The sequence below is a fragment of the Oncorhynchus clarkii genome, chromosome 1 (genome assembly GCF_045791955.1).
Source record: "Oncorhynchus clarkii lewisi isolate Uvic-CL-2024 chromosome 1, UVic_Ocla_1.0, whole genome shotgun sequence".
Lineage (NCBI taxonomy): Eukaryota > Metazoa > Chordata > Actinopteri > Salmoniformes > Salmonidae > Oncorhynchus > Oncorhynchus clarkii.
The window spans coordinates 57,375,585-57,391,484 of NC_092147.1; the positions used below are offsets into that span (position 1 = coordinate 57,375,585).

A 15,900-nucleotide genomic window follows, 5' to 3' on the forward strand; every position below is an offset into this window, starting at 1 on the left:
AATCAGGTGTGTGTGTGTTTACGTCTGCATGTGTGTGTATCTGTGTGTATGTTAGTGTAGTACCTGCTATGAGGAGGGAGGCCTCCAGCGTGACGTCGGGGCCCCGGGGCCCTCTACCCACACACCTGTAGGAGCCAGTGTTTCTGGGCTTCACCTGGGTGATTAGCAGGGTGCCGTTAGTGTACAGGATCACTCTATGGAGAGAGGAGAGGAAAGGGGACACAGGTAGTACTCAGATGAACATCAATACTGCCATTCACTTGCTGATACTCTCAACCAAACCATCGTACGAATGTAGAAACTGAAGAAGGTACGTACATTAAAGGAACATTTCACCCCAAAATTGTCCCAAAATGCATCATACAGGGATGATTTCTGTATTTTGAAAGTTACATATCTTGAAAACTTAAGTGCTGACAAGCAAAACATTTTGGGACTATGTCAACAATGGACTAATGAAACCAATACCAAAATATTGTTTTTGGGTGGAGTTTTCCTTTAATAGAACAGGTTTAGCTATGCAAAGACATATTTTGAATAGGTGATTTTACAGTATGCACTCAGGGTAATACCCTTTTCACACTACCATGCCGACCTGAACCATACTGTGTTGGCTTTGCAGGCTTGGATATTTTCTTTTCAAATGGTCCTTTCCAGCAGGGTTCCAGCTGTGGTGGATTCGTAACCAGGCCAACAGCCTGGCTCGGCTCAGTGTGAAAAGGGTATGTGTCTATTCTATCGGGCCCAGTGTACGCCATGCCCCTTTTCTGGCCCCTGGTAGGGAAAGAGGAGTATCGGTGTGTGTGATGGAGAGGATAAAGACTCTTAACTGTCTGACCTTTTGTCAGCTCAAAGTCTGACAGCTAAGGAGCTTCACATCCAATAACAACACAGAGAGCAAGACAGACTGGCACACCATCATTATCTATTCTTCCCTCATAGCAATATGATACTAGGTTTCACTGGCTAGCTACTAGACGGACTGCCATTTAAAGCTACAGCCTAAGATTGATGTATTTGTTTTTAAACTTTTAAATGAATGATATATAGCCATTGATTCTTGAATGTTAGTTTTTTTTTAAATACCAAAATGTAGCTTTAAAGGAAGTGAAATATGCAGTGAGAGAGAAATGCTATCGCCAAGGCTAGTGCCATGTAATACACATAGATACAATTTTTAGGTCCCACATACTACATGTATGTAGTATGACTTGCATATAAATGATTTGTGAAGCATTTATGTTGTGCTTATGCATGCTTTATGAATTGCCTATATTAAGCCTTTATATTATATACGTTTTTGTTCGTTTAGAGTACATTAGAGTATTACTTTATTGATATACACTTGGGAAAATGATACAAAAGTAGGGACTATTTTCAACACTGTTTGTAACCTAAAAAAAGTAATCACCCAGCTCCCGATCTCTTTGATAGGGATGTGCATGGCAATCCACCATTCATTCTGATCTTAACTCCAACCCGGAAGGACTCTGACATTGTTTACGCTGCTCGTTCCGTGGGAAAGTGAATGCTCCTACCACTGTCTCTCCCAAGCATCTTTTACCGGTGTTTGGCTTACTGCCCCGCATACTGCTTGTATCCACAGCACTAACTTGCGAGGTGGTAATCTCCCGCTCGTTTAGTAAAGTGCAGCCAGGATCCATACAGTGAGCAAGTTCTCCGCCTTCTCTCTGTTTATCGTACTGGTGCATGTGTGTTGATTGTGTGTGTTTGCCATTTCACCGGCGGAGCTTGTTTTCGGGAGGCGGGTGTAGGTTGTGTTTGCGAACTCATTTTTTAGCTCACAACAAGCTTGTAGCATGGCTAACACTAGACAGAATAACACTGCAAACCTCAATGCGAAAGAGGAATATGTACTGTATCAAGCACTACACTCTACCACTCGATCAACAAAACTAGTTCTATAAAGGGCTAAAAGATCTGCAGGAAAATAACTAAGTCTGTCCTGCTTATATCTCTCCAATTTTGTGCACACATTTGTTTACATCCCTGTTAGTGAGCATTTCTCCTGTGCCAAGATAATCCATCCACCTGACAGGTGTGGCATATCAAGAACCTGATTAAACAGCATGATCATTAATTACACAGGTGCACCTTGTGCTAGGAAGAATTAAAGGCCACTCTAAAATGTGCAGTTTTGTCACACAACATAATGCCACAGATGTCTCAAGTTTTGAGGGAGTGTGAAATTGGCATGCTGACTGCAGGAATGTCCACCAGAGCTGTTGCCAGATAATTGAATGTTTCTATCTCTACCATTAGCCGTCTCCAACGTCGGTTTAGATAATATGGCAGTACGTCCAAACGGCCTCACAACCGTAGACCACATGTAAACAGGCCAACCCATGACTTCCACATCCGGCTTCATCACCTGCGGGATTGTCTGAGACCAGCCGTCCGGACAGCTGATGAAACTGAGGAGTATTTCTGTCTGTAATAAAGCCCTTTTGTGGGGAAAAACTTATTTTGATTGGCTGGGCCTGGCTCCCCAGTTGGTGGGCCTGGTTCCCAAGTGGGTGGGCCTATGCCCTTAACTGCCCAAACATGGCTGCCCAGCATGGCTGCCCACCCCTGCCCAGTCACGTGAAATCCATAGATTAGGACCTAATGTATTTATTTCAATTTAAATTCTGCTTCATTCTGCTTTAATTCCTTACATGAAATGTTAAATCAGTAAAATTATTGAAATTGTTGCATGTTGCATTTCTTTTTGTGTTCAGCATATGATGTACACGGTCCAGCCCCATATAAAGACTGGTAGCCGACCGTTAGCCTTCACGTGTGTAGCTTGTTGTTTATGTTGGCCAATCAAAGCGGCAAAGAGGCTCAATGTGTAGCAAGTCAAGTGAGAGTTCACTAATGCAATGCAAGATGGAAGAAAATTAAGGAATTGAGAAGGAGAGAAGGAAATGAGAAGGAGTAAGCGACAACGAGCCATCAACAGGTAGGCTGTTGTTTTATCTGAATAGGTTTGGGGAGAAAGCGCAACATATGGCCTCAATCAGCCTAGCTAGATACAGCTGGCTTGCTCTTCCTCCATCTGCTCACTCCTTAGCTCGCTCCCATCTCACACATACCACCCCCTTCGCATAAAGTACCCGCCTCTCCCCCTCGCGCAGCAGTACCAGTCAAAAGTTTGGACACACCTACTCAGTCAAGGGTTTTTCTTTATTTTTACTATTTTCTTTAGTGTAGAATAATAGTGAAGACAACTTAACTATGAAATAACACACATAGAAACATATAGTAAATCCAAAAAGTGTTAAACAAATCAAAATATATTTTATATTTGAGATTCTTCAAAGCAGCCACCCTTTGCCTTGATGACAGCTTTGCACACTCTTGGCATTCTCTCAACCAGCTTCACCTGGAATGCTCTTGAAGGAGTTCCCACATATGTGACCGACCACCTTGATTCTGTCTTATGTAGATGTAGCTGCTTTTATCCAGTGTTTTTTTGACATTGGATAAAAGCAGAGACACAGAGCTACAAAGTGGTATATTATACACTGCATTTGAGGAACAATGGGAAAGTCATTCTGCTTTGAAAGTTGATAAACTTGTAACTTCACTTTTGAGAAAATGGCCTTTGAATGTTTTGGTACACCTACTGGAGAGCTCTTATTTGTCTTCTTTGCTGGATATTCAACCAAAAAATAATTTAAATTAGTGAAATTATTTAAAAACCCCATCTCTACTCTCTGATAACACACCATGTCTACACAGACAGACACACACACACACACACACACACACACACAATCATACACGCATGCGCACACACACACACACACACACACATTTCAGCAGCTTTGAACAAACCCTTCTATTTTGGTAGCTTTTATTTTGGTACACCAATGATCTCGCCCATGAGGCTAAAATCCTATTTTTTTCTCAACTCTAAACAACCTTGAAAATCCAGTGAGATTCCAGGTTCTCTTTGGTTTCAAGCATCTGAATCAAATGAACGTCAAATATTATTCACATATATCCCCTTCAGCTGTGTCTACCATCCAGGTACAAGGCCAGCAGTCAAAACCCCTACAAGAAAGAAGTGCTCCCCAGATATTACCCCAGAAGAGATCAATAAACCCAGATACCCACAAACACACACACAAACCCCTTAGGCTGCTCTAAGACACCGCAGCCTGAGATCCCTGTTCACTTCAATGGAGACAGCAAGAGATGTGTGTACAGGACAAACACAGCTGAACATATAAGCTGTGTGTGTGTGCGCGTGTGCCAGGGTTATTATAGTAAAGGAAAATTAATCATAACAAAAAAATATTTAGCGGGGCCACCCGAGTGGCGCAGTGGTTTAATTAAGGCACTGCATCGCTCTAGCGACTCCTGTTGCCGGCCGGTCGCCAGTTGAGCAGTGTTTCCTCCGACACATTGGTGTGGCTGGCTTCTGGGTTAAGCGAGCAGTGTGTCAAGAAGCAGTGTGGCTTGACAGGGTTGCAGCGATTGGGACAAGACTGTAACTACCAATTGGATATAAAAAAAGTAACAAAGATTATAACATTTTTTTTTAGCAAACTCAAATAAAATAATTTACAAACATGTTTGAAAAACTACAACTATTCTAAGAGACAACTATATCAACAGACCATTCTGCCACCTCTGGTCTCTTGGCCCTCCCACCCCTAAGGGAGGGCACCTCCCATTCAGACCAGTCAAAGCTCTTCTCTGTCCTGGCACCCCAACGGTGGAACCAGATTCCTCCTGAAACTAGGAAAGCAGAGTCCCTGCCCATCTTCCGAAAACATCTGAAACCACACCTCTTCAAATAGTACTTTAAATAATCAAAACAACAAACGAAAGAAACAATCGTGAAGCTTACAGGGCGTTTAAACAGACATTTCCCCCACATAAAAATAATAAGAAAAAAACATAACATTTCATGTAAATTCACCAGTGGTGTAAAGTACTTAAGTAAAAAAATACTTGAAAGTACTACTTAAGTAGTTTTTTGCACTTTACTATTTATATTTGACAACTTTTACTTTACTACATTCCTAAAGAAAATTATGTACTTTTTACTCCATACATTTTCCCTGACACCCAAAAGTACTCGTTACATTTTGAATGCTTAGCAGGACAGGAAAATGGTCTAATTCACACGCTTTTATCAAGAGAACATCCCTGGTCATCCCCACTGCTCCTGATCTGGCGGACTCACTAAACACACGTTTCATTTGTAAATTATGTCTGAGTGTTAGAGCATGCCCCTGGCTATCTGTAAATAAAAAACAAGAAAATGATGCAGTCTGGTTTGCTTTATATAAGGAATTATTGATATTTACACTTTGACTTTTGATACTTAAGTACATTTTAGCAATTACATTTACTTTTGATACTTAATTATATTTAAAACCAAATACCTATTTACTTTTACTCAAGTAGTATTTTACTGGGTGACATTCACTTTTACTTGAGTAATTTTCTATTAAGGTTTTGTCATAAATCTCCTGTGACGATATGAAGGATCAGGTTACTGTCACGGCCGTCAAAAGAAGTGGACCAAAGTGCAGCGTGGTGAGAGTACATTTACTTTTATTTTAAAATGTTGCCAACAAAACAACAAACGAAAGAAACAACCGTGAAGCTTCCAGGGCTAAGTGCCACAAACAAAGTTAACTACCCACCCCGAAAGGAGGGCACCCTCGCTGGAGGCCGTCGCTGAAGGCTCCGGACTGGAGGCCGTCACTCGAGGCTCCGGACTGAAGGATGTCGCTGGAGATTCCGGACTGGAGGATGTCGCTGGAGGCTTCGGACTGGAGGATGTCGCTGGAGGCTTCGGACTGGAGGATGTCGCTGGAGGCTTCGGACTGGAGGACATCGTTGGAGGCTTCGTGTCATGACTCCTCACTGGAGGCTTCGTGCCATGACTCCTCACTGGAGGCTTCGTGCCATGGATCATCACTGGAGGCTTCGTGCCATGGATCATCACTGGAGGCTTCGTGCCATGGATCATCACTGGAGGCTTCGTGCCATGGATCATCACTGGAGGCTTCGTGCCATGGATCATCACTGGAGGCTTCGTGCCATGGATCATCACTGGAGGCTTCTTCCTGGGCGCAGGCACAGGACTCACCAGGCTGGGGAGACAAACGGGAGGCCTGGTCCTTGAAGCAGGCACAGGATTCACCGGGCTGGAGAGACACACAGGAGGCCTGGTGCGTGGGTGAGCATTGGATACACTGGGCCGTGAAGGCGCACTGGCGGTCTTGAGCGCAGAGCTGGCACAACCCGTTCTGGCTAGATGCCCACTTCCACCCGGCAAATGCGGGACGCTGGCACAGAGCACACCAGCCTGTGAATGCTCACTCGAGACACCACAAGTCATTCGCTGACTTGCCTCCTCATATCGCCGCCGCTCCGCCTTAGCTCCCCAGCCGGCGTCCAGGGTCCCTTTCTGTCCAGGATCTCCTCCCATGTCCAGGAGTCCTCTTTACCACGCTGTTTGGTCCTTTGGTGGTGGGTAGTTCTGTCACGGACGTCAAAAGAAGTGGACCAAAGTGCGGCGTGGTGAGAGTACATTTACTTTTATTTTAAAATGTCGCCAACAAAACAACAAACGAAAGAAACAATCGTGAAGCTTACAGGGCTAAGTGCCACTAACAAAGTTAACTACCCACCCCGAAAGGAGGGAAAAAGGGCTACCTAAGTATGATTCCCAATCAGAGACAACGATAGACAGCTGTCCCTGATTGAGAACCATACCCGGAAAATACATAGAAACACAAATCATAGAAATAAAGGACATATAATGCCCACCCAAATCACACCCTGACCAAACCAAAAAGAGACATAAAAAAGGCTCTCTAAGGTCAGGGTGTGACAGTTACAGTGGGTCCACTCTACAGTGTGCTATCTCTCTCGAAGAGGGGGAGAGCGGGAAGTCGGCTGTTTTATGGTGGTCGTAAAATACGCTGCCCCCATGCTCTGTAGTGTTCGAGTTTGGAATGTAAACTGTGGAACACAGAGAGACACTTGGACAATCAAAAGTTTGAATAATTAAGCAATATTTATATTTTTGAGAATGTGGGAATGGTCCAGGGGTATTTAAAGAACAATCCTGTCAAAGTTGTTTCATTTGGTGACCTCATGAAAGAGAGGAGACCCACATTACTGTATCTCTGGTTGTGTACACCTTCCAATTATGGGGTTTACATCTGATGGTTGTGTAAAATATATGATTACATATTAAACTATTTGTGAAAAGATGAGAGCATGGATTTTCATATACAGTTTACTAGTCAGTGGTCACAGCCCCGTGGGCACGGACATCACATTAGGCGTTATAGAACCGCCCCTTCTTCCACAGAATAAAACCCACTTCCAACAAAATGTACATTAAGTCAGAGAACGCCGGTATGGAGTCCCCACTTTGGAACGGCTACAATTCTATGGGCCATCAGAACAGAAAATATGGAGCTGACGCTACATGTTGAAATGGTTAAGAACTACAACTGTATAGACCTAGGAGACCAGACAGCGTGTAGTGTTGGCTACCCGGCTGGAAATTGTGAAACTATGAGACTATCGATCACTACAGAATATGAGCAAACCCTAGACTTAGAATTACTAGTCTGCAGCTGGAAATTACGTAAATCTAGTACGAGAATACCGACAACCGCGGAAGCATCCATTCTATCCAACAACCATCTGTACGCCTGGCGTATCCATAACAACAGACACTATCCAGAGCAGCAGAGAAAGCAACAACTCCGAAAGACATTGTAACTTTTGGGGACGTTAACCATAGACTCTCTGATGAACTGACTCTCCAGCAGACGGACTGGCGATTCCATCAGAGAAGACAACGACAACATACGGGCGTAAATATATACATTCCAATTATTTCCAAATGAGCGGCCGTTCATGTGCAAAGGATTAGCATTTCAATGACTATAATTATCGACTGTGTGTTGTGAATCCATTTTGTCATTCCCGCTTTTTATCTGTCCCCACCCCTTCCATTATCACCCCTTCCATTGTCTACCAAGCCATCATACTGGTTTAGCCCACTAGGGACTTATCAATGCATTGTGTTAGTAACCAATAACTATATTGTTTGTTTATGTATTTCTGTGATTTGTTTACTTAGTCAGTAAATAAAAAATTAGGCCAATTTGTATATCGCTGATTCATTTTGGAGACTAGGGTTCGTGCAGATATCCAAGGGTTTGCGACGTTCAGTAATGAGAACTGATGAGGTAATAATGACACATTAATAGAAGACTAATCGAGAAGATATGAAAATAGCTGTAGAGTTGATTTGGGAAATAGAGACTCTATAAACATTTTCCCGTGGTGCCCCGACTTCCTAGTTAATTAAAGTTGACATGATTAGTTTAATCACGTAATAATAATTACACATAGAGAATTGATTTGATAAAATAACAGACTTCACATTTAATTATAGTCACAGACCGACATCATCTTTACTTTCACACAAGTATAAAAATTGGGTACTTTTTCCACCACTGGAATTCACAATTAAGATGGTCTTCATCGCACTTCCCACGCGGAGAGTGAAAATTGTATAATTTATGCTGCTGGTGCTCTTGCTTTTCACAAGAGTGGTGCATGTAGCTTGTTGTTGTTGTCGTCCAATCACGAGTCATCAAAGGCTACAATCATAGAGCTAGAGCCATGTGGCAAGTTATTAGGAGACATCTACACTACCGTTTGGGGTCACTTAGAAATGTCCTTGTTTTCTATGAAAACATACATGAAATTAGTTGCAAAATGAATAGGAATTGTAGTAAAGACGTTGACAAGGTTATAAATTATGATTTTTAATTGAAATAATAATTGTGTCCTTCAAACTGCTTTCGTCAAAGAATCCTCCATTTGCAGCAATTACAGCCTTGCAGACCTCCGTCATTCTAGTTGTCAATTTGTCAAGGTAATCTGAAGAGATTTCACCCCATGCATCCTGAAGCAACTCCCACAAGTTTTATGGGCACTTTTTACGTACCATACGGTCAAGCTGCTCCCAAAACAGCATAACCTCTTGAAGCTAGGGGGCACTATTTTTATGTTTGGAAAAATAATGTTCCCAAAGTAAACGGCCTATTTCTCAGGACCAGATGCTAGAATATGCATATAATTGACAGATGATAGTGTCACGTTCTGACCTTTATTTCCTTTGTTTTGTATTTATTTAGTATGGTCAGGGCGTGAGTTGGGTGGGCAGTCTATGTTTGATTTTCTATGATTTGGGTATTTCTATGTTTCGGCCTAGTATGGTTCTCAATCAGAGGCAGGTGTCATGTACAGTGCCTTGCGAAAGTATTCGGCCCCCTTGAACTTTGCGACCTTTTGCCACATTTCAGGCTTCAAACATAAAAATATAAAACTGTATTTTTTTGTGAAGAATCAACAACAAGTGGGACACAATTATGAAGTGGAACGACATTTATTGGATATTTCAAACTTTTTTAACAAATCAAAAACTGAAAAATTGGGCGTGCAAAATGATTCAGCCCCTTTACTTTCAGTGCAGCAAACTCTCTCCAGAAGTTCAGTGAGGATCTCTGAATGATCCAATGTTGACCTAAATGACTAATGATGATAAATACAATCGACCTGTGTGTAATCAAGTCTCCGTATAAATGCACCTGCACTGTGATAGTCTCAGAGGTCCGTTAAAAGCGCAGAGAGCATCATGAAGAACAAGGAACACACCAGGCAGGTCCGAGATACTGTTGTGAAGAAGTTTAAAGCCGGATTTGGATACAAAAAGATTTCCCAAGCTTTAAACATCCCAAGGAGCACTGTGCAAGCGATAATATTGAAATGGAAGGAGTATCAGACCACTGCAAATCTACCAAGACCTGGCCGTCCCTCTGAACGTTCAGCTCATACAAGGAGAAGACTGATCAGAGATGCAGCCAAGAGGCCCATGATCACTCTGGATGAACTGCAGAGATCTACAGCTGAGGTGGGAGACTCTGTCAATAGGACAACAATATATGTATATATTGTTGTATATTGCACAAATCTGGCCTTTATGGAAGAGTGGCAAGAAGAAAGCCATTTCTTAAAGATATCCATAAAAAGTGTTGTTTAAAGTTTGCCACAAGCCACCTGGGAGACACACCAAACATGTGGAAGAAGGTGCTCTGGTCAGATGAAACCAAAATTGAACTTTTTGGCAACAATGCAAAACGTTATGTTTGGCGTAAAAGCAACACCCTGAACACACCATCCCCACTGTCAAACATGGTGGTGGCAGCATCATGGTTTGGGCCTGCTTTTCTTCAGCAGGGACAGGGAAGATGGTTAAAATTGATGGGAAGATGGATGGAGCCAAATACAGGACCATTCTGGAAGAAAACCTGATGGAGTCTGCAAAAGACCTGAGACTGGGACGGAGATTTGTCTTCCAACAAGACAATGATCCAAAACATAAAGCAAAATCTACAATGGAATGGTTCAAAAATAAACATATCCAGGTGTTAGAATGGCCAAGTCAAAGTCCAGACCTGAATCCAATCGAGAATCTGTGGAAAGAACTGAAAACTGCTGTTCACAAATGCTCTCCATCCAACCTCACTGAGCTCGAGCTGTTTTGCAAGGAGGAATGGGAAAAAATGTCAGTCTCTCGATGTGCAAAACTGATAGAGACATACCCCAAGCGACTTACAGCTGTAATCGCAGCAAAAGGTGGCGCTACAAATTATTAACTTAAGGGGGCTGAATAATTTTGCACGCCCAATTTTTCAGTTTTTAAATTTGTTAAAAAAGTTTGAAATATCCAATAAATGTCATTCCACTTCATGATTGTGTCCCACTTGTTGTTGATTCTTCACAAAAAAATACAGTTTTATATCTTTATGTTTGAAGCCTGAAATGTGGCAAAAGGTCGCAAAGTTCAAGGGGGCCGAATACTTTCGCAAGGCACTGTATATATTTTAAAAACAACCTGAGGATTGATTATAAAAAACATTTGACATGTTTCTTTGGACATTACGGGTATAATTTGGAATTTGTCTGCGTTGTCGTGACCGCTCTTTCCTGTGGATTTCTGAACATAATGCGCCAAACAAACGGAGGTATTTTGGATATAAAAATAATCTTTATGGAACAAAAGGAACATTTGTTGTGTAACTGGGAGTCTCGTGAGTGAAAACATCCGAAGGTCATCAAAGGTAAACAATTAATTTGATTGCTTTTCTGATTTTCGTGACCAAGCTACCTGATGCTAATTGTACTTAATGTTTTGTCTTGCAATCGATAAACTTACACAAATGCTTGGATTGCTTTCTCTGTAAAGCATCATTTCAAAATCTGAGACGACAGGTGGATTAACAAAAGGCTAAGCTGTGTTTTGCAATATTGCACTTCATGAATATGAATATTTTTAGTAATATTATTTGACTGAGGCGCTATGCTATTCAGGGGTTGCTGATGACAATTATCCCGCTTAAGGGATGGGTAGCGTCAAAGTTAATTTGGTTGAGATCCGTTGACTGTGCTGGCCACTCCATTATAGCATAGTTTGGAGCTGTGCTTTGGGTCATTGTCCTGTTGTAGGAGGAAATAGGCTCCAATTAAGCTCCGTCCACAGGGCTTATTTTATTTAACTTTTATTTAACCAGGTAGGCCAGTTGAGAACAAGTTCTCATTTACAACTGCGACCTGGCTAGCATTAACACTGCAGTGATAAATGTGCAGATGATGATGTGCAAGTAGAGATACCGGGGTGCAAAAGAGCAAGAGGATAAATAACACTATGGAGATGAGGTAGTTGGGTGTGATATTTACAGATTGGCTGTGTAAAGGTGCAGTGATTAGTCAGCTGCTCTGACAGCTGATGTTTAAAGTTAGAGAGGGAGATATAAGACTCCAGCTTCAGTGATTTTGCAATTCATTCCAGTCATTGGCAGCAGAGAACTGGAAGGAAAGGCAGCCAAAGGAAGTGTTGGCTTTGGGGATGACCAGTGAGATATACCTGCTGGAGTGCGTGCTACAGGTGGGTGTTGTTATGGTGACCAGTGAACTGAGATAAGGTGGGGCTTTACCTAGCAAAGACTTATAGATGACCTGGAGCCAGTGGGTTTGGCGACGAATATGAAGTGAGGGCCAGCCAACGAGATAGACTACATCCAGTTTGCTGAGTAGAGTGTTGGAGGCTACTTTGTAAATAACATCGCTGAAGTCAAGGATTGGTAGAACAGTCAGTTTTACGAGGGTATGTTTGGCAGCATGAGTGAAGGAGGCTTTGTTGAGAAATAGGAAGCTGATTCTAGATTTAATTTTGGATTGGAGATGCTCGATGCGAGTCTGGAAGGAGAGTTTACAGTCTAACCAGACACCTAGGTATTTGTAGTTGTCCACATATACTAAGTCAGAACTGTCCAGAGTAGTGATGCTAGTCGTGCAGGTGGGTGCAGGCAACAATCGGTTGAAGAGCATGCATTTAGTTTTATTAGCATTTAAAAGCTAATAAAAAGAAGGGCCAGAGTTATACAGAATGGTGTCGTCTGCGTAGAGGTGGATCAGAGAATCACCAAGGCTATTGAGTCTGCCGATAAGAATGAGATGATTGATAGAGTCGAAAGCCTTGGCCAGGTCGATGAAGACGGCTGCACAGTACTGTCTCTTATCGATGGCAGTTAGGATATCGTTTAGGACCTTGAGCGTGGCTGAGGTGCACCCATGACCAGCTCAGAAACCAGATTGCATAGTGGAGAAGGTACGGTGGGTCTGTTTGTTAACTTGGCTGTCGAAGATTTTAGAAAGGCAGGGCAGGATAGATATAGGTCTATAACAGTTTGGGTCTAGAGTGTCTAACCCTTTGAAGAGGGGGATGACCGCGGCAACTTTCCAATCTTTGGGGATCTCAGACGATACGAAAGAGAGGTTGAACAGCCTAGTAATAGGGGTTGCAACAATTTCGGCTGATAATTTTAGAAAGAGAGGGTCCAGATTGTCTAGCCCAGCTGATTTGTAGGGATCCAGATTTTGCAGTTCTTTCAGAACATCAGCTGTCTGGATTTGGGTGAAGGAGAAGCAGTGGGGGGCTTGGGCAAGTTGCTGCAGGGGGTGCTGAGCTGTTGGCCGGGGTAGGGGTAGCCAGGTGGAAAGCAGGGAGGAGGCTTCTAATGTTAACATGCATGAAACCAAGGCTTTTACAGCTACAGGAGTCAACAAATGAGAGCCCCTGGAGAATGGGAGTGGTGCTGGGGGCTGCAGGGCCTGGGTTAACCTCTACATCACCAGACGAACAGAGGATGAGTAGGATAAGGGTACGCTAAAGGCTATAAGAACTGGTCGTCTAGTGCGTTCAGAACAGAGAGTAAAAGGAGCAGATTTCTGGGCGCGGAAAATTAGATTCAAGGCATAATGTACAGACCATGTATGGTAGGATGTGAGTACAGTGGAGGTAAACCTAGGCATTGAGTGACGATAAGAGCGGTTTTGTATCAAGACTCACCAGTTAAGCCAGGTGAGGTCATTGCATGTTTGGGGAGTGGAACAAAAGGGCTATCTAAGGCATATTGGGCAGGGCTAGGGGCTCTACAGTGAAATATGATAATAGTCACTAACCAAAACAGCAATAGACAAGGCATATTGACATTAGGTGAGAGTCATGTGTAGCCGAGTGATCATAGGTTCCAATAAGTAGCACTAGATGAGTCAGGGAGCCAATTCTGTAGTCGCTGCTACGCTAGGCGAGCTGGAGACACGGCGATTCAGACAGCTAGCGGGCTAAGGCTAGCTGATGGGCATCCATTGACGTTGCAGCGGAAGAGCCTGTTGAAACCACCTCGGACAGTTACGTCGGCAGACCAGTCGTGATGGATCGGCGGGGCTCCGTGTCGGCAGTAAAGGGTCCAGGCCAAATGGCAAAAGAGGTATTGTAGCCCAATAATTGGCTGGTGGATGTTTTTGGCTAGCTGGGAGATGGGCCTAGCTTGAGGCTAGCTCCAGGCTAACTAATGCTTGCTTCGGAACAGAGATGTTAGCCAGGAGTAGCCACTCGGATAGCAGCTAGCTAGCTGCGATGATCCGGTGTAAAGGTTCAGTGCTTGCAGTAGGAATCCGGAGATGTGATATAGAAAAAGCAGTCCAATATGCTCTGGGTTGATAACGCGCTGTGCAGACTGGCAGGAATTGACCGGGTTGAGGCTAGCTAATGTCCGAGTTAACGGCGAGGACGGCTAGCAGTGGTTAACTGACTATTAGCTAGTAGCTAGTTAACTAGCTAGCTTCTGAAGGTGGTTCTGGTTCTAAAGTATAAAAATAGCAGATCCGTACCACATTGGGTGAGGCGGGTTGCAGGAGTGTATATTCAGTCCATAGATAGAAAGTGAGATTAAAATATATTTGAAGGAAACGATATATACACGGGAAAAGACAAAAACACACATCCGACTGCTAGGCCATCTTGGATAAGTGGGCATGCATTGCAAAATGGAATGATAGCCTTTCTTCTTCAATATCCCTTTTACCCTGTACAAATCTCCCACTTTACCACCACCAAAGCACCCCAGACCATCACATTGCCTCCACCATGCTTGACAGATGGGGTCAAGCACTCTTCCAGCATCTTTTCATTTTTTCTGTGTCTCACAAATGTTCCTCTTTGTGATCTGAACACCTCAAACTTAGATTTGTCCATAACACTTTTTTCCAATCTTCCTTTGTCCAGTGTCTGTGTTCTTTTGCCCATCTTAATCTTTTATTTTTATTGGCCAGTCTGAGATATGGCTTTTTCTTTGCAACTCTGCCTAGAAGGCCAGCATCCCGGAGTTGACGTTGAGACTGGTGTTTTGAAGGTACTATTTAATAAAGCTGCCAGTTGAGGATCTGTGAGGGGTCTGTTTCTCAAACTAGACACTCTAATGTAATTGTCCTCTTGCTCAGTTGTGCACCGTGGCCTCCCACACCTCTTTCTATTCTGGTTAGGGCCAGTGTGTGCTGTTCTGTGAAGGGAGTAGTACACAGCGTTGTATGAGATCTTCAGTTTCTTGCCAATTTCTCGCATGGAATAGCCTTAATTTCACAGAAAAATAATAGACTGACGAGTTTCAGAAGAAAGTGCTTTGTTTCTGGCCGTTTTGAGCCTGTAATTGAACCCACAAATGCTGATGCTCCAGATACTCAACTAGTCTAAAGAAGTCCAGTTTTATTTTTTATTTATTTATTTTTTATTTATTTATTTAACCAGGTAGGCTAGTTGAGAAGCTGCGACCTGGCCAAGATAAAGCATAGCAGTGTGAACAGACAACACAGAGTTAAACATGGAGTAAACAATTAACAAGTCAATAACACAGTAGAAAAAAAGAAAAAAAAGAGAGTCTATATACATTGTGTGCAAAAGGCATGAGGAGGTAGGCGAATAATACAAATTTTGCAGATTAACACTGGAGTGATAAATTATCAGATGGTCATGTACAGGTAGAGATACTGGTGTGCAAAAGAGCAGAAAAGTAAATAAATATAAACAGTATGGGGATGAGGTAGGTAAATTGGGTGGGCTATTTACCGATAGACTATGTACAGCTGCAGCGATCGGTTAGCTGCTCAGATAGCAGATGTTTGAAGTTGGTGAAGGAGATAAAATTCTTATTGCTTCTTAACTCAGCAGAAAAGTTTTCAGTTGTGCTAACATAATTGCAAAAGGGTTTTCTAAAGATCAATTAGCCTTTTAAAATTATAAACTTGGATTAGCTAACACAATGTGCCATTGGAACACAGAAGTGATGGTTGCTGATAATGGGCCTCTATACCTATGTAGATATTCTATTAAAAAAATCTGCCGTTTCCAGCTACAATAGTCATCTACATACAGCATTAACAATGTCTACACTGTATTTCTGATCAATTTGATGTTTTTTTAATGGACCAAAAAATTGA

The 15,900-nt window shown here is 42.6% G+C and overlaps 1 protein-coding gene across 1 annotated transcript in view; it reads right to left on the bottom strand.

Moving 5' to 3' along the window:
• Positions 1-15,900, bottom strand: part of LOC139409150 (protein tyrosine kinase 7b) — a 206,400-nt gene that overhangs the window by 42,604 nt on the left and 147,896 nt on the right. The window contains exon 6 of the mRNA XM_071153919.1: positions 64-194. Within this exon, the coding sequence (XP_071010020.1) occupies positions 64-194 (131 nt within the window). The remainder of the gene's footprint in view (positions 1-63; positions 195-15,900) is intronic.